The 26,993-nt window shown below is 38.8% G+C and overlaps 2 protein-coding genes across 13 annotated transcripts in view; one reads left to right on the top strand and one right to left on the bottom strand.

Annotated features, from left to right (window-relative positions):
• Positions 1 to 26,993, bottom strand: part of RAB3B (RAB3B, member RAS oncogene family) — a 580,278-nt gene that overhangs the window by 214,933 nt on the left and 338,352 nt on the right. The gene's annotated exons all lie outside the window — the stretch shown is intronic.
• The window catches only part of OSBPL9 (oxysterol binding protein like 9), a 175,312-nt gene that overhangs the window by 3,756 nt on the left and 144,563 nt on the right, over positions 1 to 26,993 (top strand). For all 12 annotated transcript variants that reach the window (XR_014808285.1, XR_014808283.1, XR_014808282.1 and 9 more), the window contains exon 2: positions 21,772 to 21,822. Coding sequence is in view for 4 of the 12 variants with exons in the window: in XM_003482083.5 (XP_003482131.3) it covers positions 21,772 to 21,822 (51 nt within the window). In the remaining 8 variants the exon portion in view is untranslated. The remainder of the gene's footprint in view (positions 1 to 21,771; positions 21,823 to 26,993) is intronic.

Raw genomic sequence — 26,993 nt, 5'->3', positions numbered from 1 at the left:
TACCAGGCACTATGCTAGGAAGGGGGTTAAAATGGTAAACAAGGTGAAAATAGTGCACACTCTCATGGTACCTAGAGTCTCCTGGGGGTGTACATCAAGTAAGCGCTATGATAGGAGACGCATAGGATTTCAGGAGGTTACAAAGGTGGGTTACTTGACTCTATTTTGGAAGGTCAAAAAAGGATTCCTAGAGGAAGCAGGTTTGCTGCGACCTGAATGATGAATAGAGGTTAGCCATGTGAGCAGAGAGAGAAAACTGCTTGAGACAGAGGAAACACATGTTTTTCGAGGGAACAAGAGTAAGGAGTTTGTTAGTTCTGGAGTTTGGGTTGTGAGATAGACAATAGTGAAATGAGCTAAAGAGAGAAACAGGGGCCAGGTTAATGAAAGGCTTTCTTGGTAGATCATGCTAAGGAATTTGAATTTTACCCCCAGGGCAGTGGAAAATCACTTAAGTGTTGTAAGCACTTTTTGTTACAGAAAAAACTTTTATTATAGAAAATTTCTTCCAAACATACACAAAAGAGGATAGTGAAATGAATTCCTGTCATCCAGCGTGTGCAGTTATCAACATATGGCCAGCCTTGTTTTATTAATACTCCCATCAGCTCCTTTCTACCCACTGGGTTGCTTTAAAGCAGATCCCAGACTTCTTGTCATTTCATTTGTGAATGTTTCAGTGTGTATTACTACAAGTTAAGGTCTCTGTTTTAAAATGTTATCACAATACCATTATTAAAACTAAATGATTATTATTTATTAAAATATCCAGTCAGTGTTCAGCTTCCTTAATTTTTTTTCCAAACATCTCTCCCTCACCAGTTCGTTTCAATCAGGATTCTAAGTAAGATCCACACATAAAACTGAGTCTCTTTCACTCTGTAGGTCTTCCTTCCCTCTTTTTTTCTTGGTCTTTTTAGGGCTGCACCCGAAAGTATATGGGGGTCCCCAGGCTAGGAGTCAAACGTGAGCTGTAGCCGCCGGCCTATGCCAGAGCCACAGCACTGGTGGATCTGAGCCGTCTCTGTGACCTACACCACAGCTTATGGCAACGCCGGATCTTTAATCCACTGAGTGAGGCCAGGGATCAAACCCGATTCCTCATGGAAGCTAGTCGGGTTCATTAACCACTGAGCCATGATGGGAACTCCCTCTTTGCCACTGATTTGTTGAAGAAAGCAGTTCGTTTATTCTGTAGGTTTTCCACATTCTGGGTTTTGTTGATGATATTCTTGTGGTACCTTTAAACATGTTCCTTTGTTTTCTGTGTTTCCTATAAACTGATAATTAGAACTGGAAGCATAATCACATTCAGCTTTTACCCCCCTTTGGGCAGGAAATAGGTGGAACAGATTACAGATATCGCCCACTTTTTCATAGTTTGCTTTACCCCCCTTCACTTTTAGGAAAGACTTACATTAGCACCTGTTTTTGAAAACTGAAAGAAACCCAAAGAAGATTTTTGCTTTTATAGAAAATAGGTGAAAAGTGAAAATAGCGTTCAGAGGTTTTTATTTTGCAGTGATCTGTTACAGAGGCAGTGTGCACCCCAGGCAGCAAGAATGGTGCCAGGACGCTCCTTCCCTGGGAGCTGCACAGCTTCAACTGCTGTGGCTTTGAACTGTGTCTGTGAGTGTCTTTGCTTTTTCTTGATTTATTATGTGCATCCATTAGCAAGATGTGTCCTAAGGTAATTGCTTCTTTGCTTTATGCCATTTCAACTTAGGAAAGGTTTCATAGGAACACTCTACTTTTGGGTAGTGGGGAACACCTGTACACCAAGTGGCACACGATACCTGGTTGTCTCTTTGTGATTTTAAAATTGATCCATCAGGGAGTTCTTGTGGCTCAACAGGCTAAGGACCCAGTGTTGTCTCTGTGAGTATGCAGGTTGGATCCCTGTCCTTGCTCAGTGGGTTAAGGATCTGGAGTTGGCTTAGGTTGCAGATGCAGCTCTAATCCAGTGTTTCTGTGTCTGTGGTGTAGGCCCCAGCTGCAGCTCTAACTTGACCGCTAGCCCTGGAACTTCCATGTGCCATGGGTGCAACTGCAAAAAGAAAAAAAAAAAAATTTAATAGGTTCAGGTAAAATTTGTAATCTTTAAAGAATACTCTTGTTAAAGAGAAATAATGAGGTCAGTTGACAGGATTTCAGTAATTGCTTGGATGTGAGTGAAAGGGGAGGAGGCGTCTGATGAAATCTAGGTTTTTAGTTTTCTTGGATGAGTGATGATAGGCATGATAAGAAGAGTAGATTAGAGGGGAGAAAGGTTTTTGCTTTGGGGCGTGTTGAAATTGATGTAAAGATATCATATAGTCTGGAATTTAGGGAAAAAAATCCAGATTACAAATAGTAGCTTTATACACAGGGAGAGCTGAGAGAGTGAGTGGGAATAATAGCTTTGGATAGAATGCTGAGAAACAGTGTTGGATTAGGTATCTATTGCTTTGTAACATATTACTCACAAATTTAGCCAGTTAAAACAACATTTATTATTGCATAGTTTCTGTGGCTCAGAACTTTGGGAGTGACTTAGCTGGGTGGTTCTGGCTCAAGGTCTCTCATGAAGTTGCAGTCAAGACATTGGCTAAGGTTGCAGTCATATGAAAGGCTTGAGTGGAGCTGGAGGATTTGCTTCCAAGATGACTCACTCTCACAGCTATTGGCAGAAAGCCTTTGTTCCTTGCTGGTTGTTGGAAGGTAGCCTCAGTTCCTCACCAGCTAACCTCTCCATTGGGCTACATGAGTGTCATCATGACAGGGCATCTGGCTCCATCAAGGAGGAGTGATCTAAGTAAGATCAAGGAGGAAGCCAAGGTGCCTATTATAACCTAGTCTGAGAACATCACTTCTCCTTTATTCTGTTCATTAGAAATGAATCATTAAATTTAGCTCATGCTCATGGGGATGGGAATTTTAGGCATGGGGAGGAGAATTAGGCTCTACCTTTTGAAAAGAGTGTCACAGAATTTGAGGAGAGATTTATCTTTTTTGGCTGCACCCACAGCGTATGGAGATTCCCAGGCGAGGGGTTGAATCTGAGCTGCACCTGCAGCTATGCTACAGCTGTGGCAATGCCTAATCCTTAACCCACTGAGCTGTGCTGAGGATCAAACCTGTGCCTCAGCAGCGATCCAAGTCACTGCAGAGACAATGCTGGATCCTCAACTCACTGTGCCACAGCAAGAACTCCAAACTTTTCCTTTCTTTCTTTCTTTTTTTTTTTTTTTTTTGAAAGAAAAGATTCTCAATTGTATTTTTATTTTTTTATTATTATTTTTGTCTGCACCCTCAGCATGCAGAAGTTCCCAGGCCAGGGATTGGACCCATGCTGTTGCAGCAACCTGAGTCACGGCAGTGACAATGCTGGATCCTTAACCCACAGTGCCATCAGGGAACTCCCTTGTGGAGAGATTTTAAGCCATCACAGTCGTATTTATGGGACTGGCCGAGAAAAAAGCTTGCACAGGAGAATGAAAAGGGACAACTGGGAGATATCAGGAAAAAAATCAGAAGAATGTGGTCAGGGCAGGAATAGTGAGTTGGCTTGAGCATTGTTGTGAAGCTCGAATAGATGAAATCTTAAAAATATCCGTTGGACTGATCAGTTTGGACATCACTGATGCCCTCAGAGAGAGAAGTTTCTATAGAGCAGGAGGTGTGGAAGTCAGATTGGAGTGGTTTGAAGAGTAAGTAGGAGGTAAGAGGTAGAGAAAACTAGTGTAGATTACTCAAGATGTTTCATTGCGAAAGAGCCAGAGAGGAATATGGAATTGAGGGGAAGGGGTTCCTAAGATAGGAGCATGCTTACAGATGTGAGAATGGGAAGCAGGATCCGTGTTAAAAGTGAAGGTAGAGTCAGGATTTAAGGAGGGTAGTAACGATTTAGATCAACGGCCATGGGAAGTGGAAAAATGGAATAACTAGGGACATGTTAAAGATGAACCAATTTGAGAAATTTTAGATGAGACTATAAAATGTAATTTGTTGAATCATTACCCATAAATAGTTAACATTCTTTCTTGATTTGTATTGTTTTAAAACACTTTGGAGAGAAAGGTAGAAACAGTGAATTAATAAGTTATCAGGGGCACGCAAAATATTCTTTGTAAAAGGGATCATTAGAGAAATAATTTGTTCTTTACATGCTGACTGAAAGAGACTCATAGTGACTTAGCATTTCAGAACCGCTGGTAGCCTAAACACATTTAGGTGTTACTTGGCAGTCCTTAGCAATGTCTGGAAGGTGATAAAAAAAAAATCTGTCTAATTCTTGGATTTTAGGTTTTTGAAGAGCTTAAGTATATGTATTTCTCTTGAAAAGATATAGACGAGGTGGTCTCACATTTTTCTAGAAAGATATCACCACTTCCATCAAACAGTTCAAAGTGAATTTGTACTTTCCTAAATAAACTGTTGTTGAATGTATCAAGCATGATTTTTATTAAGCTTACATGGTGCATATTAATAGTCCAAATCTAATAAAGTAGCTTTAGAATTACAAAAGGAATAGAAGAAAACTTGTATCTAATCTAAATGCTCTGAAAAGGAAACAAAGAAACTGCCTAAGATGCTAAGTAGTACCAGTGGGAAAAAGTATGTGCAAATTTCATCTTTTTCACTTTCCTCCAATACTCAGTCTTGATTTTTCTCTGTTCTAATGTTCTTGAGCATTGCTCATGTAATTCTTTTGGACACTGATTCATTTTACATCTGTTATAATTAACTAGTTGTATCTTTAGTACATTCTTTATCTGTACAACAAACTTGTGAACTCCTTGATGGCAATACTAAACATTATTAATCTTCAAGCCCTACAGTGTGTGCCACTGTTCTCATGGTGAATGGAATGTCCACGGCCCTGCAAACTAGGCATAGAGATGAGATGGAGGAAGCTCTGGTGAAATTGTTGCTTACACAGCCTTGTGAGTTTTGTAGAATATACTAATAGCAGATATATCTATTTCCACTGTTTATGTAAAGCCTGATAGAGTTTATATTATTAACAATGGCTTTTGTTCAATCATCCAGAGCCTGTAGAACTATGTGGAATCTTTTGCTTAGTGTCTCATATCACAAAAGCAGTTCTTGCTTTGTTGCAAGCAGTTTTGTTGACGGTCACAACTTGTAGAAAGATGGAAAGTAGAGTTGTTTTTAAATATGCTACTCTTATATGTGGTAGTTGTCATAGGATTAGATTTTTAACTAGTTACATAATCCCAATTAGATCTAGCTAGAAAGTGCTCAAGTGATTTAAATTAAAGATTTAATTCCTTTTACTGCTTATAGAGAAAAACAAATGGCCAGACTAATCTTTTTTTTTTTTTTTTTCCTTTGTCTTTTTAGGGCTGCAACCGTGGCTTATGGAGGTTACCAGGCTAGGGGTCAAATCGGAGCTGTAGCCGCTGGCCTATACCACAGCCACAGCAATGCCAGATCTGAGCAGCATCTGCAACCTATACCACAGCTCACGACAAGGCCACATCCTTAACCCATTGAGTGAGGCCAGGGATCAAACCCTCGTCCTCATGGATACTAGTCAGATTCGTTTCCGCAGAGCCACAACGGAACTCCCCAGCCTAATCTTTTCTTTCTCATTTATTTTATTATAATGGATAATCTTGTCAGACTAGTTAAAACTTCTTATAAAAAAAGGAATATGCTTTTTTTGGGGCAAAAGTTAGGGTAACATGATATATAGAATCATATAAATGGAGTCATATTCAAGGAAAGTGTTTTGAAGTATTCATAATGAATTTTTTTCCCATTCACATGACAGCGTTAAGATTATTATGAAAGTTGCTGTGGAGTTTCCCTTGTGGCTCAGTGGTAATGAACCTGACTAGGATCCATTATGATGTGGATTTGATCCCCTGCCTCACTCAGTGGGTTAAGGATCCAGTGGAGCTGTGAGCTGTGTAGGCTGGCAGCTGCATACAGCTCTGATTTGACCCCTAGCCTGGGAACTTTCATATGCTGTGGGTGTGGCCCTAAAAAGCCAAACAAAACAAAACAAAACAAAAAAACCAAAACCAAAAAAAAAAACCCCAAGAAAATTGATGTTCTGTTTCCTGGAATTTTGTTCACATTAAGACTTCATGCTAGGCCTGTCCACTTATTTAATTTAATTGTAGCATTACTGTTTGGCATAGATGGACACATGAAATATTGGGCGGGTATTTGCTTTGTCACCTTGGCAGCTCTTTACAGCGCCGCAACCCTCTTCTTTCCTCCACCACTTGTAGAAGATGCCATGCCTCCCAGAGACTATTAATAGAGACCATTTGGTGGGAACACTCTCAACTCTTTGTACCCCCACTTAGTGGTATACTTACTTTCCTGCCTATCCTTCCCTGCATCCTTCACTCTCGTAATGGAAAAAATAGGTTTTCTTTTCTTTTTAGGGCCGCTGTAATCATGTCCACAATCAATTTTAGAGCTTTTTTTTTTTTTTTTGCTTTTAGGGCCACAACTGTGGCATATGGAGGTTCCCAGGACAGGGGTCCAATTGGAGCCACAACTGCTGGCCCACCACAGCCATAGCAATGCCAGATTTGTGACCTACACCACAGCTCATGGCAATACCAGATCCTTAACCCTCCTAGCAAGCCCAGGGATCAAACCTGCATCCTTGTGGAGCCTATTCAGGTTTGTTAATTGCTGAGCTACAATGGGAACTCCCAATTTTAGAAAATGTTTGTTACCCCGAAAGAAACTGTTTCTGTTAACAATCACTTCCTATTATTTCACCCCCAGCCCTAGGCAACCACTAATCTACTTTCAGTCTGTACAGATTTGCCTCTTTTGGACATTTCATATAAATAGAATCATATTCTAAAAGTATTCTTTAAATAATTATGATATGGCTTCCTTCATTTAACATAATGTTTTCAAAGTTCTTCCATATTGTAGCACATATCAGTGCTTTTTTGCTGCATAATCTGTTGTACGCATAGTCCACATTTTATTTATTCCTTTGTCAGTTGGTGGACATTTCATTTGTTTCCACTTTTTAGCTGTTAGGACTAATACTTCTCTGAATGTTTGTATACATAAGTTTTGGTGTGGACATATGTTTTCATTTTTCTTGGATACACATCTAAGAGTAGAATTGCTGAGTTATATAGTAACTCAGTTTAGCTTTTTGAGGAACTGCCAGATTATTTTCCAAATCAGCTATACTGTTTTACATTCCCATCAGGGGTATAGGCTTCCAATTTCTGTACATCCTTGCCAACATTTGTTATTATCTGTCATTTTGATTATAGCCATTCTGATGGGTGTGAAGTAGTATCTTACTATGGTTTTAATTTGTGTTCCTTAGTAACTATTGATGCTAAGCATCTTTTCATGTGCTTAGTGGCCACTTGTAAATCTTCTTTGGAGAAATACTATTTGGATCCTTTGACCATTTTTGAATTGGGTTGTTTGTCTTTTTTGTTGAGTTGTAAGAATTTTTTATATATTCTAGTTACAAGTTCCTTATAACTGGCAAATATTCTCTCCCTTTCTGTGGGTTTTCTTTTTACTTTCTTTATTGATAGAGTCCTTTGAAGCACAAACTTTTTTTATTTTTTGTTTTTCATTTTTTTTTTTTTTTTTTTCCTGCACACAGCTTGTGGAAGTTCCCTGGGCCAGGGATTGAACCCCAGCCACAGCAGAAACAATGCTGGATCCTTAACCACTGTGCCACAAGGGAACTTCCCTGGAGCACCTTTTTAAATTGATTATGTCTAATTTATCTTTTTATTTTGTTGCTTCTGCTTTTGGTGGTGTATCTGAAAAACCATTGCTTAATCTATGGTGACAAAGTTTTGTACCCATATTTTTTTCTGAGAGTTTTATAGTTTTACCTCTTATATTTAGGTCTTTGATCCATTTTGAGTTACTTTTCTTATGTGAGTGAACTAAGGGTCACATTATTTTAAAAAAATTTATATTCTTTATTTTTATTATTTTTCTGCATGTGGATGACAAATCACTAGCACCATATATTGAAAACACTATTTTTTCTTCCATTGAATTGTCTTGGCACCCTTGTGGTCATAAATATGAGGGTTTATTTCTGGACTCTAAATTCTATTCTATTGATCTTTATGTCATACTATCTTTACAACAGCGTCACACTGTTTCAATTACTGTAGCTTTGTAGAATACTTTGAAATTGAGATGTGTAAAGTCTTCATCTTTGTTCTTTTTCAAGATTGTTTTGGGAGTTCCCATTGTGGTGCAGCAGAAACGAATCCTACTAGTAACCATGAGGTTGCGGTTCAATCCCTGGCCTTGCTCAGTGGGTTAAGAATCCAGTGTTGCTGTGAGCTGCGGTGTAGGTTGCAGACATGGCTTGGATCCTGCATGGCTGTGGCATAGGCTGGCAGCTACAGCTCTGATTCAACCCCTAGCCTGAGAACTTCCATATGCCACAGGTGTGGCCCTGAAAAAAAAAAAAAAAAAAAAAAAAAGGAAGAAAGAAAAAAATATTGTTTTGAATATTCTAGGTTTCTTGAGCTTCCAGATGAATTTTAGGATCTACTGACTTTTTCATTAACAAATTAACTTGTTTATATCTCTTCAAAGTTGAAAAATAGCTGCTAATTCCTTGTCTCCCTGGGACTATCATCTAAACCTCTTTTCTTCAAGATTGGTGAACCTATTGTAAGCGTCTTCTACATTGTTTTTCTCTGTTCATCTTTCTTGTGTTTATGGCATTCTTTTTTACTTCTCAGATTTCACTGAAAATCTTAGCAAAGGTCTCCAATGATAGCTTTGTTGCTAAACCCAATGGGTACTTTTTGCTCTTATTTTTTTTTTTTTTTTTTTTTTTTGGCCACGCCTGTGGCATGCAGAAATTCTGGGGTCAGAGATCTAACCCAGGCCACAGCAACAACCTGAGCCACAGCAGTGATGCTGGGTCCTTAATCCACTGTGTCACCAGAGAACTCCCTTTTTACTCTTAATTTTAATAGCACTCTCTGCAGAATTTTACATTGGTTACTCTTTGTTTTAAAACTTTAAAGCAATAGTTTTGTTGTTCTTGAAGGGATGACAACATACTCTTAATTTTCAAAAATGGAAACAATAGTGAAAAATATATGAGGTAGAAGGAAAAAAAGACTCATCTGAAATCCTACCGTTTGTTTTTGGAGAAGAGCTTTCCTAACTCTTTGGGCTTATATACACATTTACATATGCTTTATACAAATGGCGTCATTTTAGGATATTCTATGACCTAATAGCATTGTATTAAAATTTTTTAATATAATTTGTTGTACCATTTTGTATTGTATTTATTCAAGTAACAAAATGAACAAAAGATATCATTTTTTTTCCTTCACCCTTGTTGCTTAATGAAATCCTAGTCATCTGGCTTTGGGAAATTAAGATTCGTATGCTGTTTGTGATACTAGAAGAGAAGTTGCAATAATCTGTATTATCGCCCATAGTTATGATAGGCTGGTAGTACCCAGTCCACTTAGTTAAGGCAATTACAAATACCCAACCACAGACAAAAGACTCTACTTCTTTTTTTTTTTCTTTTTTTTCCCACTTCCACAGCATGTGCCGGCCAGGGATCCTTACCACCATTCTACAAAAGAACTCCCCCAAGATTCCCCTGTATTTTCCCCTTTCTTAAAATTCTCTAGTGGCTTTAGAAAAAAATCCAAGCTCTTTAGCATGACTTAAAGGTGCTTTGTGATCTGCCTCCACTTACCTTTCTGCTCACCACTCTCTATCTTCTTTAGCTGTTTTTTGTCCCTCCCCACCCCCCTTTCCTAGAACACCTCAAACCTGTTCCTGCCTCAGGGCCTTTGCATATATTTTCAGGCTTCATGGATTAATATTACCCCAGGTCTGAGCCTGGCTGATTTCCTTATCTGCATCATTTTATTTTTAGCATCTAGAGCAGTACCTGACACCTAGTGAATATTCAGTAAATATTTATGGAATGAACAAGTTTGAAATAGTTGATATTTCTTCCTTTACAAATGAAGAAATTGAGACTTAAATCACACAGTAGTTTCTGTGTGTGCGATTAAGTCCTCTGACTCCAGGTAGAATGTTCTGCTGTCAGCAGATACTGAATTATACTAGCATTGATATTTTAAAATGACAGTAAACCCAAGGTATCACTAGTCTGCTTACTGGTGATAACTAATTTATGTCATTATCACAATGTGAAATAAACTTTCTGCACAGGCTGTTCTAAAATGCAAACTGCATTGATTCCTCATTAAAAAGTACTGAATCCTTTTACATCTAAGTTGTAAGATAGGGACTTAGATCATTCTTTTTGAAACGCCAAGGATAATCAAAAGACTCCTTCCTATTCCAGTTCACTGAAAGCCTAGAGAAGGGGAGGAAGAGCGGATACTAAGTCTTAGAATATGTTTAGTAATGGGTTGTTTTATGCTTACACAGCGGGAACACAGAAAGTGGCAAATTCTTGAAGATAATTCTATTTTGAAATTTTAGCCATCCAGAGGAAGATGAAATATAAATCTGATAGGTGACATCCTGTGTGCTTGCATGTTAACTCTTTTGCCTTCATTTTTTAAAAAAAAATCCATGCATTCTGAAGTAAAATACACCTGATAAAGAATGAGTATTTATATTTTTGAATTTTTATTTTTTTGGCTGCGCCTGCCACATGTGGGAATTCCCAGGCCAGGGACTGAACCCATGCCATAGTAACGACCCAGGCCACTGCAGTGACAACACTGGATCCTTAACCTGCTGCAAAGAATGAGTATTTTTAAACGGCCTTTTCAAAGGTGTTCCCCCCCATTATAAAAGTAAAATGTGTTTATTACAGATCATTAACTTCTCAAGTCCTTGAAAGTTTCTGAAGCCCTTTGGCATAGCTCTTGAATTCTTGACCTACTTCCTTATTCTTGCTTATAATCCTGCTTTCCCTTAAGCAGCAACATCTAATAGAAATTCTTCTCTCTCTCTCTCTTTTTTTTTTTCTCTTTTTAGGGCCACACCCGCAGCACATGGAGGTTCCCAGGCTAAGGGTCTAGTCGGAGCTGTTGTTGCTGCTGGCCTACCCCAGAGCCAGAAATTCTTTAAGAAGATAATTTTTTAGGCAATTTTTGAATTTTTAACGGTGTTTCTCCTATCTTTTGATATTAACATGTTGCGTTTTGAGTGCTTTTCCTCGCTAACCTGGGGACTACTTTGAACAGTTTCTTTGCAAACTTTGTCCTGGGTTTTAACCTCCAAATCTGAACAAAGATCTTTTGAAGCATAGCCTCAGTTTAAATTGGGGCTGTAGGATGGGTCTTAGAGTTAGATCTGACATCTCAAAAATCTGTGGTTCTGGCTATTGTTCTTGCTAACTAGATTATTTTCTGCGTTGTGCAAATTTTCCCTTCTGTAAATTTTTGTAGTGCTCCTCTTGCTGTTCATCTTTTCATGATCTTATTATTTTGGGCCCTGACTTAGCGTTTTCCAAATAAGGAGAAACATCCTTGGGCAATTTTTGATAGAAAAATGAAGTTGGATGATAATAATGGATTATCACTGCATAGCTTGGTGGTAGAAGTGTTAATATACAGCATAAACTTTCTGGAGTTTAACACACCCCATCATTTCCTTCAGTCATTTTTTGTGAAATAACGTTAGTCACTATTTAGTACTTGGGGCAGTATTTGAGAAACAAAACAAAAACAGGAAATACACATTGAGGTCCAACATATATTAAGATGTTTTAAGTAATCTGCAGCACTTAGGCTACTGTTTAGTATTTCATATTTAACTTTTTCTTAAAAGGATGCAAAAACCCCATCATCATAGCTGTGCTTAATTAATTAACCCCTGGGAAAGTGGATCTATTCACTGATCTGTTAGCCTGAAATTCTGACTCGAAGGTACAATTGTACTTTTTAAGAAATAGTGAAAGGAGTTCCCGTCGTGGCGCAGTGGTTAACGAATCCGACTAGGAACCATGAGGTTGCGGGTTCGGTCCCTGCCCTTGCTCAGTGGGTTAAGGATCCGGCGTTGCCGTGAGCTGTGGTGTAGGTTGCAGACTCGGCTTGGATCCCGCGTTGCTGTGGCTCTGGCGTAGGCTGGTGGCTACAGCTCCGATTGGACCCCTAGCCTGGGAACCTCCATATGCCGCAGGGGCGGCCCAAGAAATAGCAAAAAGACAAAAAAAAAAAAAAAAAAAAAAAAAGAAATAGTGAAAGACCTGAGCGTTTACAGTGTCAAAGATCACTAGATCAAAGTACAAGTCTCGCACTCTCTGAATTCCAGAAGTTTTTTCCTAAATTTATTATATTTTCATTTTGAAGTAAAGCCTATCCTGAACTGTGTGGCTAGTTGTAATCTCTGTCGTGCTTGGTGTAAATATGTTTTAATACCAAAATATTAGTATGCTTGATTGTGAAGTTAATGAAATGATTAACACCCCATACTCCACTGCAGATGTGACACTACTTAGGTATTATATTTACGTTACTTTTTGAAAATTATCTAGTTCAGAACACATTTGCTACAAAGGTCTCAGATAAGAGATTTGGACTTGCACTTGTTATCTAATGACCTAGGGGTTTACATGCCAGCAGTAGTTTAGAAGGCAGGAGTACCACCCTCTAAAACACTGCTGCATGGCTGAAATAGAGTGACATCTACACTGCTGAGTTCAAAAGGGTTGCTGATTTGACACTCAGCCTTTGTGGCTCAGAGAAACTTTGAAAGAAGACTTAATCAGATCTATCGTAACTGTGGCAGAAATGCATGGTCTTTAGAGTCATACCTCAGTTGGAATCCTCTCTATCCCATTTGTTACCTGTGAGTCCATGGGCAAGTTACTTAAGCCTCTCTGAGCCTTTATTTTCCCAATTATAAATTGGGTATAATAAAAGAACCTATATCATAAGATTGATGTGAGAATTAAGTAAAACTGTAAAACTGTGTTTAAAGCACTAGCCCGGTGTTTGGCCTGTAAGTGCTCAATAAATGTTAACAAAAAGCTAAACTTCTGGCGGTGTTTGACATATAATATTCACTAAATGTACATTGTGGTCACTATTACGTAAACTAATATTCAAGATTCATAGCATGAAATATAACTGTTAAGGAGACTGTGTATTTAGGCTGATTAGTGCGTTAGTGCATGTAGTGTCTGAAAGCAAGCTATGTGGGATGCCAAATTTATAGGCAGAAGCAGACAAAAAGTAGTTATATGTTGGTATTTAATGACATCAGACGTTGATATCAACATGCAGTATCTTTGTATTAGAGACATATCTATCATAAGAACTCAACCGGTCTAATTTTCGGTCAACGTAATTTCTATTCTGGCTTCCTGAGTCTAGTTCTAGCCTTCTTACTATAATTCTATTACTATTAATACTTTCTGATACTTAGTATAATTAGTCATAATTTGTATAATTACCTCCAGGCTGTTCTAGCTCTTACATATGTCTCGTATATATATCTCTGTTCTGATATATATTTGTTTTTTTTAAAGGAAGGCAACTGTCTTTCAGCATCTTGGAGAAACCCCTAATATCACAGTCTCCTTGTGTACTGATTCAATATATTTTCCTAAGGCTCTATCTGTAGTACGCAGCTGCTCAAATGAGGCCCTCTATAATGGGGAGGGAAGATGAGCGAGTTATCTATGCTCACTTGAGGGATGAATGATGGAGAAAATTCCTCCATTATTGTGGGTCTGTGAATCCTCAGTGTTTTTGTTGGTGTAGCTTTCCAGAAGCATGATGACACTTTAGGTTATTGAGGGCTACAGACATTAACTAGTAAGGATCTCTGGTACATTAAATATTTTTAGGATGGTTTGAGCAGTCTGTGCTCTCTCAAATGGAAAGGAGACTGCAGGAATAGGTGTTATTGCTGTCATTTTCTATTTTGTAGTTATTGTTGTAAAGAGTGTACCTCTGTGGAGTCCTATTTATTTATTTATTTTTATTGAGATGTTATTAATACCCAATGAAAACCACAGATTCCATGTGTGCAGTTAGATGAGCTTTGACATTTGTTTACACCCTTGTTACTAATATCAATTAAAATATAGAGCTTTGCTGTCACCTTGCAAAATTTCCTTCTGTCCTTTTCCTGTCCATCCCGTACCACAGAGCCAGCTTGTGATTTTAGTCTTTATGGATTCGTTTAGCTTAGCAGGTTGAGCACGTGTTAGTTGTTTCAGGAGAGTATAGTCCAAAGTGAAACGCTAGCTAGAAGTGTGGCCTCATGTACTGTTGGGAGGGAACTAACATATGACTCACACTGAAGCAGTGTTACATTTATGTTAAAAGGTGGGAGACCACTTTGACATTTGTCCACATTCATCGTCCATTTGTCTTCTACCTTCAATTTAATTTAGTTTAATACAATTTAATACAGTATAATAACTAGTGCAACAGCAACATCCATAAATTGGGAATGCAGTAAATTGTACCTCGGCATATGAGCTGGGTTGAAAGAGGGTTCACAGAGGAGGTTGTGAGCATGAATAGGAGGGAAAATATGTTTTTGTTTTATTTTGTTGCTTACTTTTTTTGTAGGCTGTCTTTGCATTATTACTAAAGCAGAGTGTGGTGTATGTGTGTGTATAGTGTGTGTAGGTGGGACTGAATTGATGGTAGGAGACATGTCTGACCAGGTGTGGCTTGATGGGAATAAAGTTAGCTTAGGTTTAGATGAAATGATTGCAGATCTCTGTTTGCTGTATTTAAGGTAGAAGAAAGGAAGGGGTGTGAACCTATGCCTTTTATATGTGCTAAGTGATTTAGTTGTATTAATTCAGAAAATGCAATGATTCTGTTAGAGTAAGTAATATTCCCAATTTTACAAATGAAGAAACCTCAGCTCAGGAAATTTAAGTGATGTAGCCAGGGTCACACTGCTAGCAGCTTGGAAGAGCTGGAATTCGGAATCTTCTCTCTCTCACCCCATTAAACTGTACTGTTTATAGGATAAGTTAAATACGTCTAGGTATACTTTAAAAAAATAATTTCTTCTAGAAATTGTACTTCCTTTTAAAAAATTTAAAGCATATGCTTGGGGAGTTGAAATAATTTTGTACATTTAAATGAGAGATTTCACACGAGTCTTATCTATAGCCTCAGCAGCCTCAACGGGGAATATTTTGAGCTGTGTTTAAATTGCTTTTATAGCTATCGCTTCAGAAGACAGTTTTTTAAGTGGTACACAGAAGTTAAGCTAAAGTAATAAAATATACCCAGAGGGTCACAATTAAGAGGCCCTACTGGGATTTTGATAAGGATTACATTAAAATCTGTCTATCAATTTGGAGAGTATTGCCATTGTAACAATAGTATTTCTCCCAATCCATGGACACAAGATATCTTTCCATTTATTTAGGTATTTATTACTAAGTATTTTTTTGGTATTATTATAAATGAAATTTTTTCCCCACAAAAATCGTATTTTTATACTCTTGAAACAAGCTATTTTTGTATATGAGTCTTGTGGCCTGAAACCTTGCTAAACTCATTTATTAGCTCTAGTAAGTGTGTGTGTTTGTGTATACCTTAGCATGTTCAGTATGTAAGATCCTGCCATCTTCAAATAGAGATAATTTTCTTTCTTTCTTTCCATCGGGATGCCTTTTATTCTTTTTCTTGCCCAGTTTCCCTTGCTAGAACCTCCCATGCAATGTTGAATACAAATAGTGAGAGAGAATATCCTTTGTTCTTGGTCTTCTGTTCCTGGTTAGTTTAGTAGTTTTATCATCAAAGAATGTTGAATTTTGTCAAGTGCTTCCCCTCTTTGTCTTTTGAGGTGATCATGTGTTTTTTGTTCTTTATTTACTAATATGGTATATTGTATTGATGGTTTTCATGTGTTTTCCAACCTTGCCTTCCTGGAATAAATCCTACTTGCTCATTGTCTTAGTCCATTTAGGCTTCTCTAACAACAACGCAGTAGGCTGTTATAAACAACAGAAGTTTATTTCTCATAGTTTTGGAGGCTGGGAAGTCTAAGTTCAAGGAACTGTCAGATTCTAGTATCTGGTGAGCATCTGCTTCCTCACATGATTATATGTTGTAAGCTCACATGGTAAAAGGGGCAAAGGAACTCTCTCTTTGACTTCTTTTATAGGCACTAATTCTATTCTATTATAGGGCACCATTCACTACCCAGAGGCCTCACCTCCTAATACATTCACCTTGGGGTTAGGATTTCAGCATATGAATTTGCAGGGAGGCAGGTGGGGGACACAAAATTTAAACCACAGCAATCATGGTATATAGTCTTGTATTTGTTGCTAGATTTGATTTGTTAGTATTTTGTTAAAGATTTTTGCATCTATATTCATTTTAAATATTGGTCTTTTCTTGTGATATCTCTGTCTAGTTTTGGTATCAGAATGATATTGGCCTCATAGAAAAAGTTGGGAAATGTTCTTTATTTTGGAAGAGTATGAAAGGTTATTAATAATTCTTTAAACTTTTTTTTAGATTGATGTATAGTTGACTTACAATATTATGTTAGTTTCAGGTATATAACAATGATTTTGTATAGATTATACTCCATATAAAATTATAAAAATATTGGTTTATATTCCTTGTGCTATATATTACATCCTTGTATCTTATCCATTCTATACCTAGTAGCTTGCCCTCCCCTTATCCCTCATACCAGTAACCACTAGTTTGTTTGCTGTATCTGAGTCTGTTTTGTTAAATTCGTTCATTTGTTTTATTTTTTAGATTCACATTTAAGTGAAAACATACAGCATTTGTCTTTTTCTGACTTATTTCAGTAAGCTTAATAGGTCCATCCATGTTGTTGCAAATGGCAAAATTTCATTCTTTTTTATGACTGAGTAATATTCCATTTATATATGTACCCATCTTTATTCATCTGTTGATGGACACTTAAGTTGCTGCCATGTCTTGGCTATTGTTAATACTGCTGGTGTGAACATTGGGGTGCGTATATCTTTTTGAATTGGTGTTTTTGTTTTCTTCAGATATATACCAGAAGTCAAATCGCTAGATCATATGGTAGTTCTAATTTTTTGAGGACCACTGTTTTCTGTGGCTGTACCAATTTACATTCCCACCAATATTGACTAAGGTCCCCTTTCTCCACATTCTTACCAACATTTGTTATTTGTGGTCTTTGTGATGATAGCCATTCTGACCGGTGTAAGGTGACAGCTCATTGTAGTTTTGATTTGCATTTCCCTGATGATTAGTGATATTGAGCATCTTTTCATGTGCCTATTGGCTATCTCTATATCTTTTTTGAAAACATTCAGGTCCTCTGTTCATTTTTTAAAATTAATTAATTAATTTATTTATTTTGTCTTTTTAGGGCTTCATCTGTGGCATATGGAGGTTCCCAGTCTAGGGGTTGAATGTGGACTGTAGCTGCCAGCCTATGTCACAGCCATAGCAACATGGGATCCGAGCTATGTCTGTAACCTACACCACAGCTCACAGCAATGCCAGGTCCTTATCTCACTGAGCAAGGCCAGTGATCCAACCTGTGTCTTCATGGATGCTAGTCAGATTAGTTCCCACTGAACCACAGCAGGAACTCCACTCTCTGCCCATTTTTAAATCGAATTGCTTGGTTTTTTGATATTGAATTGTATGAATTCTTTGTGTATTTTGGCTATTAATCTCTTATCATATTATCATTTGTAAATATCTTCTCCTTACAGTAGATTGCCTTTCTGTTTTGTTGAGATTAACTTTGCTATGCAAAAGCTTTTAAGTTCTATTTGTTTGTTTTTGCTTTTGTTTCCTTTGCCTGGAGAGACAGTTTAAAAAAGATTGTATAAGCAGTACACTGCCTATGTTTTCCTCTAGGAGTTTTATGGTTTCTGTTCTAAGTCTTTAATCCATTTTGAGTTTATTTTTGTGTGTTGCTGTGAATTAGAATATTTCATTCTTTTACATGTAGATGTTAAGTTTTCCAGCACTACTTACTGAAGAGATTGTCTGTTCCCCATTGTATATTTTTGCCTCCTTTATTATAGATTAATTGGCTCTATGTGCAAGGTTTTTTCTGGTCTTTCTAGTTTGTTCCATTGATCTATATGTCTATTTTTGTGCCGCTACCATACTGTCTTGATTGCTATAGCTTTGTAGTATAGTCTGCAGGGTACGTGATACCTCCAACATTGTTCTTTTTTCTCAAAATTGCTTTGGCTATTTGGGGTATTTTGTGGTTCCATACAAATTTTAGGAGTATTCTAGTTTTGTGAAAAACATCATGGATGTTTTCATAGGGATTGTATTAAATCTGTGGATTGCTTTAGGCAGTATGGACATCTTAACAACATTAATTCTTTTAATCCACAAACAAAGGATATCTTTTCATTTATTTGCAGTGTCTTCAATTTCCTTATTGACTTTTTTTTTTTTTTTTTTTTGGTCTTTTTTGACATTTCTTTGGCTGCTCCCGTGGCACATGGAGGTTCCCAGGCTAGGGGTCTAATTGGAGCCATAGCCACCGGCCTGCGCCAGAGCCACAGCACCTCGGGATCTGAGCCACATCTGCAGCCCACACCACAGCTCACCGCAACGCCGGAACCTTAACCCACTGAGCAAGGCCAGGGCTTGAACTTGCAACCTCATGGTTCCTAGTTGGATTCATTAACCACTGAGCCATGACGGGAACTCCTCCTTATTTCCAGAGTAAAGGCCTTTCACCTCCATGTTTAAATTTATTTCTAGGTGTTAATTCTTTAAACATTCTATAGAATTTACCAGCAAAGTTACCTGGGCCCAGGCCTGCCTGCCTGTCTGCCTTCTTTCCTTTCTCCCTCCCTCCCTTCTTTTCTCCCTTCCATCTTTCCTTCCTCTCTTCCTCTCTCTCTCTTTTTCTCTTTGTCTTTCTTTCTCTTTTTCTCTCTTTCTTTTGTCATTTTCTTCTTTTTAGGGTTGCACCTGCAGCATATGGAAGTTCCTGGGCTAGGTGTCAAATCAGAGCTACAGTTGCCAGCCTATGCCATAGTCAGAGCAGCGCCAGATCCGAGCTTTATCTGCTACCTTTGCCACAGCTTGTGGCACACTGGGTCCTTAAATCACTGAGCCAGGGATTGAACCTGCATACTTATGGACACTATGCTGGGTTCTTAACCCACTAAGCCACAACGAGAATTCCCTTAAAAAGAAATTTTTTTGTCTTTTTTTAGGGCTGCACCACACAGCATATGGAGGTTCCCAGGCTAGGGGTCTAATTGGAACTAGAGCTGCCGGCCTACACCACGGCCACAGCAACTCGGGATCTGAGCTGCATCTGTGACCTACACCACAGCTCACAGCAACGCCAGGATCCTTAGCCCGCTGAACGAGGCCAGGGGTAGAACCCTCAACCTCATGGTTCCTAGTTGGATTCGTTTCCGCTGTGCCACAACGGGAACTCCTGGAGGCATATTTATGCCAACTTGCTAAAAAATACATTCGTTAGTAGGTTTGAGAACATCGGTAGGATAGTACCTGGTAGGAAGATTGCTGGAGTTGGGGTTAAGTTGGCCCTGCCTTTCTCTCATCACTGCCAGTATTCATCAAAAAACAGACAACAACAACTCTGCTATTTGATGAATAACATTGGCTTAGGCAGGTTTGCTTTAGATCAGGAGGTAGCTGGAGATCGCTTGCAGCTAGGACTTTCTGCCTCTCTTTCCTTCTCTCACCTTGTATCTTTAGTTGTTACCTCCTTTCTGTAGAAGGCCCAAGGCCTGTGGCCACTGTACCTCACAGCTTTAAGAGCAGATAGGAAAGACTTCTTCCCTCAGCCTCAGCTGAAAAACTTGCTGTGAAAGGACTGTATTCTGCCTTGTCCCTGGGGTAGTGGGTTTTGTGATTGGCCAGATAGCGGCAACTGAGTACTCACTGTGCCTGGGGGACTTAGTCATACCAGCTTCCCACTGGCCCCACATTGGAGCCGAGTGGTGAGAAAATGAGGGAGAAGACTCTGTGTCATTGTGGAAGAGGAGGAGGATTCAAGGCTAGCAGAGCCCAGATAGGGTCTGGGAGAATGCTTTGCAGGGCAGCCATTCCAAATTGTGTCTGCTATTTCAAACTCTGCTATACATTCAAACATGTATAATTTAATTGAGTAATTTCCTTGATCTCCCTGGTGTCACTTCATTTATAGTAGTATGTGGATAATTCTTACCATGCAAGGCCTTGTGAGGTTTGCTGTATATAATAAAATGCATAGCACATAGAGGGCATCAGTGAGTGAGACTCTGATGCTGCTGTTGCTGCTGCTTTCGCTATCATTAATGTCACCACCATCCCTTTCCCAAAGTCCTTGTATTTGGAATTTCCCAAAGTCCTTGTATTGAATAACATTTAATGTCCTTAACTTTTTTTCCAGACCCTCCAGGACCTGGTGCCCATATCTCCTTTCAGCATCCTCTCTCCATCTCTCTACACCTTGCTCTCTGCTCTCTGCTCTTGGGTCTTCTCTTCTGTGAAGACCTCATGTGTAAAGTTTTCTGTACCTGTGCCTTTGCTGATGTTCTTCCTTTGGCTTGGAATGCTTTTTTTTTTTTAAACCTCTGTCCCTTCTCTTATCAGAAAGAACCCTTTGTAAAAAAGTCTAAGGTTGAAGCTTGAAACCTGATCACTTCCGTATTGCTTTCCCTGATCTTTTCCCTGGCAGGGAGCCTTCTGTAGTTCATAGCACTTTGTACCTGTGTGTACCTGCCTTATTTTTGCTCTGTATTACAGTTGTTTACATGCTAGTCTTTTTGGGGGGTGGGGGCAGAGCTTTTTAAAATAGTCTAGCCTAGTTATTTTGTAGGATGTCCCATGGTCTGGATTTGTCTGATTGTTTCCTAGTTATATTTGTTTTATTTTCACTTATCTATTTCAATGTTTTCTAACTTACTCATAACCCTAATAGTGATAACATAATTGGGGCCTTTCTTGCCTTTTTTTCTATTTACTGTAATCTTAGGTTTAAAAGTGAAAGAGGATCAAGGATGAATATATTGGTTGTTGCCTTGTTGGAGTTGCATTCTAACTCTCATTGGGTATTGCAAACCTAATTATTATTTTTGTGTACTGCCTTGGCACTTTTGGAGGGAAGATAAGTATAGGGTATGGTAAAAGGGTTATTAAGTGCTTAGGGAATGTTTCATTAACTCTGTTTTTGCCAACTATCTAACTGTATTGTTAGTAAAGAACTCTTTTCTATTGGTATTGAGAATTTTTTTTTTTTTTTTTTTTTTTGTCTTTTTGCCATTTCTTGGGCCGCTCCCGTGACATATGGAGGTTCCCAGGCTAGGGTCTAATTGGAGCTGTAGCCGCTGGCCTAGGCCAGAGCCGCAGCAACTCGGGATCCGAGCCGCGTCTGCGACCTACACCACAGCTCACAGCAATGCCGGATCCCAAACCCACTGAGCAAGGCCTGGGATTGAACCCGAAACCTCATGGTTCCTAGTCAGATTTGTTAACCACTGAGCCACAACGGGAACTCCAGTATTGAGAATCTTTAATAAAATATGAATCCTTATATTTGTAAGTAGATATTGAGAATTTTTAATAAAACAGGGCCAGAGTTAAGGGGTATGAAGGAGGAATGAAAATATAGTGTAATATTTGCTATACTTAAAGTACATATAAAATTCTGATTAGGTTTATTTGTATAGACTGCAAAACATTTTCATTTTAAACCTGTTAATTCCTATCTTTAAGTGATGGTGGGGGAGAAGGGAGGAATGTTATATAAATTTTGTCTCTTTATCCTTAGATGATTCTAAAAACAGTCTGTTTATCATTTATTGATTGAATGTTTTTGTTTTTCTTTTAGTCGAAGGACAAAATGATGAGAGGCTCTCGCAGAGGATGTGTTAGACTCAGAGTGAGTATTTATTCATTTTTATGAAAACCAATTTTGTCAGAAAAAAAATTTTTTTTGACTCATGGTAGTCTAAACTTAAGTTTAGCTTTGTTACTTAATTATTGGCATTGGCAGCTAAAGGCTCAGAGGGAAAAATTTCTCCAGGGTAACTCCAGAACCAGGACTAGAACTCAGTTCTTTTGGCCTGTGATTTAATGTCATATCCATAACTTAATGCACCTACTGACTTTTTTTAACCTCTGTTTAACATCAAGGACAGGGGTTGGAAATTAAATGGGTTGTGCAGTAGAGTGAACAGTAGAAAAAAATTCTGAAAAGTCCCCACTTTTAACTGCTTACTGCTGTTCAGCACTATTTAGTCATGGTTTTTCTAGCAGGATGTGCAGGATGTGAGCCATATATATAATTAAAATATTTTGTAGTAGTCACATTTAAAAGTAAAAAGCAGATGAAATTCATTGTAATAAGTAATTTATTTTATTTATGCCATTATATCCAGAACATTATTTAGTCATGTAGTCATCATGTAGTCAGTAAAAAAATTTATTGAGGTATTTTGTATATATATTTTTTCCATATAGGTCTTTGAAATCCAGTATATCCTTTGCATTTGTGGCACATCTTGGTTCAGACTTATAGGACAGTGCAGGCCTGGAGCTTCAAGTCTTTTTTTTGTTTGTTTGTTTTTTTTAGGGCTCACCCGTGGCAAATGGAAGTTCCTAGGCTAAGGGTTGGCAGATCCAACCTACATCTGCAACCTACACCGCAGCTCACAGCAATGCCAGATCCTTAACCCACTGAGGGAGGCCAGGAATTGAACCCGTGTTCTCCTGAATACTAGCTGGGTTCATTATGCTCAGCCACAACAGGAACTCTCTCAAATTGCTTTTGATTGCTTGTTCATTGTCCACCATTGTCCAAATAGGTAAAGGCAAGAAAGAATGCAGGGTTGGAGATACAGTTTCTAGTACTCCCCTGTATCTAAAGAAGGGTCTATCTCTGTCATAATTAGGTAACTCAGCTTCTCATGGCCTTCACTTCTGGTCCCTGTTTTCTTTCACCCAACTTTTTTCTGTACCCTTAGTTTTAAAGACGTAAATATATTTGGTAAACACATGATGGCCTTTATTAGCATAGTTAATTAGTAGAGATGGGAAATAACAGGAAGAAACTAAATTCTAAAGGAAAAATCTTGGCACCAAGATAGGAGTAAGTATGGCGAATTTGCAGGATGAAAATTAGGCCTGTTTTGAACAGATGGGGTATATGTGATAGCATAAAGATTTTTGAAAATTCAGCTCATTATACTGTTTACTGTTATTTCCTTTCCTTTGGTTTGTCTTTTGCCTTCTTGGTTTGACGCTTTTCTAAGCACTTGCCATTGACCTCAGTCCCCACTCAATCTGATATTAACTGCTTTCTTGGCTTGAGAGAAACTCAATAGTGAGACTTTGGCAGAGCTGTGGTGAGACAGCTCTTAAATCGAATTCAATCTGGATTCAGGCCACTGTCTCATTGTTACATTTAATGCACTGTTATTTTCTTTCAAATATGACTTAATTATTAACTTTCATGACTACCATCTAGGTTAAGAAACAGAATTTAGCCAGTTACCCTAGAATCCTCTCTATGTGCCTCATTCAAATTGCAGCCTGGGGAGTTCCTGCTGTGGCTTAGCAGGTAAAGAATCCAACTGGTATCCATGACGATGCAGGTTTGATCCATGGGCTCGCTCAGTGGGTTAAGGATTCAGCGTTGCCATTGAGCTATGACGTAGGTTGCAGATACAGCTTGGATGTGGCTGTGGCTATGGCGTAGGCTGGAAGTTGCAGCTCTGATTGACCCCTAGGTTAGGAACTTCCATACGCCATAGGTGCTGCCCTAAAAAGAGCAACAACAGCAACAAAGCTCACTCTGTGTCTCCAAAAGTAACCACTATTCTTTTATAGAACTAACTTCTTGACTTTGCATTCCTCAATTCTGTATTTTGTCTTGCCCATTTAAAAAAAACTTGATATCTTTTGTTTGTAATTTATCTGTTGAAGAATCCAGACCCTTTGATCTACAGATGGAGATGGAGTTTTCCATTGTATAGACTTTACTGATTGCATACTGGTGCATTTTTGCATGTTCCTCTGTCTCTGCTTTTCCTGCACATTGGCCGCTGGATCCAGAGACTAGATCAGACTTAGATTTGATTTCCTTTGGCAAGACTATAGGCGGTGTTGTGTTCTTTTATCGTGCACATCATATCTGAATTTTGCTTTTCATTGATATTATCAACTATAAATGCTCAGCACCTAGATTCATTTGGGGTTTGTAAAATTCCAGTGTTTTATCATTTTGTTTTAACTTTTATCTTTATAAGGAAATATTTCTCTTTGTCTATTACTTGGTTACCCAGTGATACAGTGCAAATAGGATAAATAAACGCTTATTTCTTTTTACCTACTTAACTTTCAGGATTATAAACAACACCGTGTGTGTGTTTGTGTGTATCCAAAAGAAATGAAAGCACAGACTTCAACAGATATTTGTATACTGATGTTTGAAGAAGCATTATAATCACTTAAGAGGTAGAAGCAGCCCTGTGTCCATTTGATGGTTGAATAGATAAAATGAAATATACATACAATGAAATATTGTGTAGTTTTGAAGGAAATTCTTTAAGGACATTATCCTAAGTGAAATAAGCCATTCACAAAAAGAGAAATACTTTGTGATTCTACTTACCTGAGGTACCTAGAGTAATCGAATCAGTGGAAAAAGAAAGCGGAATGGTGGTTTCCAGGGGTTGAGGAGAGGGGGATTAGAGGTTTCTTGTTTAATGGGTACAGAGTTTCAGTTTGAGAAGATGAAAAAGTTCTGACGATGGCTGTTATGGTGGGTGCACAGTAATGTGAATGTACTTAATGGTTCTAAACTGAACACTTGAACATTTTAAGTGGTAAATTTTATGTTAGGTATGTTTTGCTACAATCGAAAAGCCCCCACCCACTTATTATCTTACAGTTCTGTAGATCAGACACCTCAGAAATGTTCTCTCCTTCAGGTTGAAATCAAGACATAGGCCATGCCGGGCCCTTATGTGGAGGACATGGGGGAGGCTCCAAGGGAGAGCTGGTTTCCAGGCTCATTCACATTCAGTTTCTTGTGGTTACAGGACTGAGGGCCCCGTTTTCTTGCTGGCTGTCAGCTTGAGATCTGCTCTCAACTTGGAGAGGCTGCACATACTCCACATGTGTCTGCAGCCCTCCATCATGGTGCATGGCATCCTCGTGGTGCTTTAAGTCTCTCTGACTTCTCATTTCTCTTACCAGCTGCAGGAAACATTGTGCTTTTAAAAAAGGCCTCACATGATTAAAATAAGTTACACCCACCAGATAATCTCCCTTTTGCCATATAATATATCGCTTGAGTGATAAGTCATCCTGTAACATAGTCACGGCAGTGACGTCTCACCATATTTATGGTTTACGCTCATACTCAGAAGGGAGGAAATAGTGGAGGGGCAGGGTCACTTTGGAGGGGTTTGTTTTAGAATTCTGTCTACCACACAGCGTGACAGGAAATAGACAAACCTGTTTTTGAATCTTATTTTTGCCCTTTGCTTTGTTGACTGGAAGAAGGAGGCTGTAAGCTTCCTGAGCTTTAGTTTTCTCTCCTTTAAAGTAGGGATTATAACATCCATGCAGACTTTTGTGAGGATTAGGCACCTGGCACATCGATGGATGCTGTTAATTAGTATTGTGTATGTGTCTAAGAGGCTTTATGGTGTTTTTTAAAATTTGGACTGCCATTTGACTTTCTATTTAAGAAGCATCTGGAGAATTAGTTTGCAATATAGGTTCTCAAGTTCCACTGTGTGTGTGTGTGTGTAATTTTAGGGCCACACCCATAGCATATGGAAGTACCCAGGCTAGGGATCAAATGGGAGCTGTAGCTGCCGACCTACACTACAGCAACATGGGATCCGAGCCATGTCTGCGACCTACACCACAACTCACGGCAATGCTGGATCCTTAATGCACTGAGCGAGGCCAGGGATTGAACTTGCATCCTCATGGATACTAGTTGGGTTCGTTATCACTGAGCCATGATGAGAACTCCTAGATATATTTTAGAACAGGGTCTGGAGCCTTTACTTTTTTATTTTTCATTTTTCATTTTTTGTCTTTTTAGGGCCACACCCATGGCATATGGAGGTTCCCAGGCTAGGGGTCGAATTAGAGCTGTAGCTGCCAGCCTACTCCATAGCCATAGCAATGCAGGATCCTAGCCATGTGTGCGACCTACACCACAGCTCATGGCAACGCCAGATCATTAACCCACTGAGCAAGGCCAGGGATCAAACCTGCAACCTCATGGTTCCTAGTCGGATTCGTTAACCACTGAGCCATGATGGGAACTCCTGGAGCCTTTATGTTTTAAACAGATTCTCCAGGTGTTGTACAGCCACATTTGAGACCACTGGTATAGTGGAAAGAGAGAGACCTGGGGGTGAACGTCATTTGGCTCCACCACTTACTGACTCTGTGCCTTTAGGCAAGTTTCTTAACCTCTATGAAGATAACATTAGATGACTTGCAGGGTTGTGAGGTTTAGCAATTGTGTGTTAGAGTTTGGCACATAGTACACATCTAATAAGTGATAACTGCTATGAACGATGCTGCTGCTGATGGCAATGGTGGTGATAGATAATGTTCCTAATGTCTAGATTCCAAATGAGCTTATATCAAGAATGTTCTGGAGTTCCCGTCGTGGTGCAGTGGTTAATGAATCCGACTAGGAACCATGAGGTTGCGGGTTCAGTCCCTGCCCTTGCTCAGTGGGTTAAAAATCCAGCGTTGCCGTGAGCTGTGGTGTAGGTTGCAGATGCAGCTTGGATCCCACATTGCTGTGGCTCTGGTGTAGGCCGGCAGCTATAGCTCCGATTCAACCCCTAGCCTGGGAACCTCCATATGCCGTGGGAGCAGCTCAAGAAATGACAAAAAGACAAAAAAAAAAAAAAAAAAAAAAAAAAATTGTTCTGTCCCCTTAACTGGTGAGCTCATCCTTTAAGAGACTTTTCAAATGGTGGTGCTTCTGTGAAGCATTCCTGTTCACATCCTTCTAACAGATTTCATCCTTTTAAGTTTGTCACTTATATCTATGAAAATACTTATTACATG

This window comes from Sus scrofa, chromosome 6, assembly GCF_054392235.1.
Source record: "Sus scrofa isolate SSC_HxYL_T2T_F1_AM1 chromosome 6, Sscrofa_HxYL_maternal_Yorkshire_Landrace_v2.0, whole genome shotgun sequence".
Lineage (NCBI taxonomy): Eukaryota > Metazoa > Chordata > Mammalia > Artiodactyla > Suidae > Sus > Sus scrofa.
The sequence above is the reverse complement of the archived record's forward strand: the minus strand, read 5'-3'. Positions and strand labels throughout refer to the sequence as shown.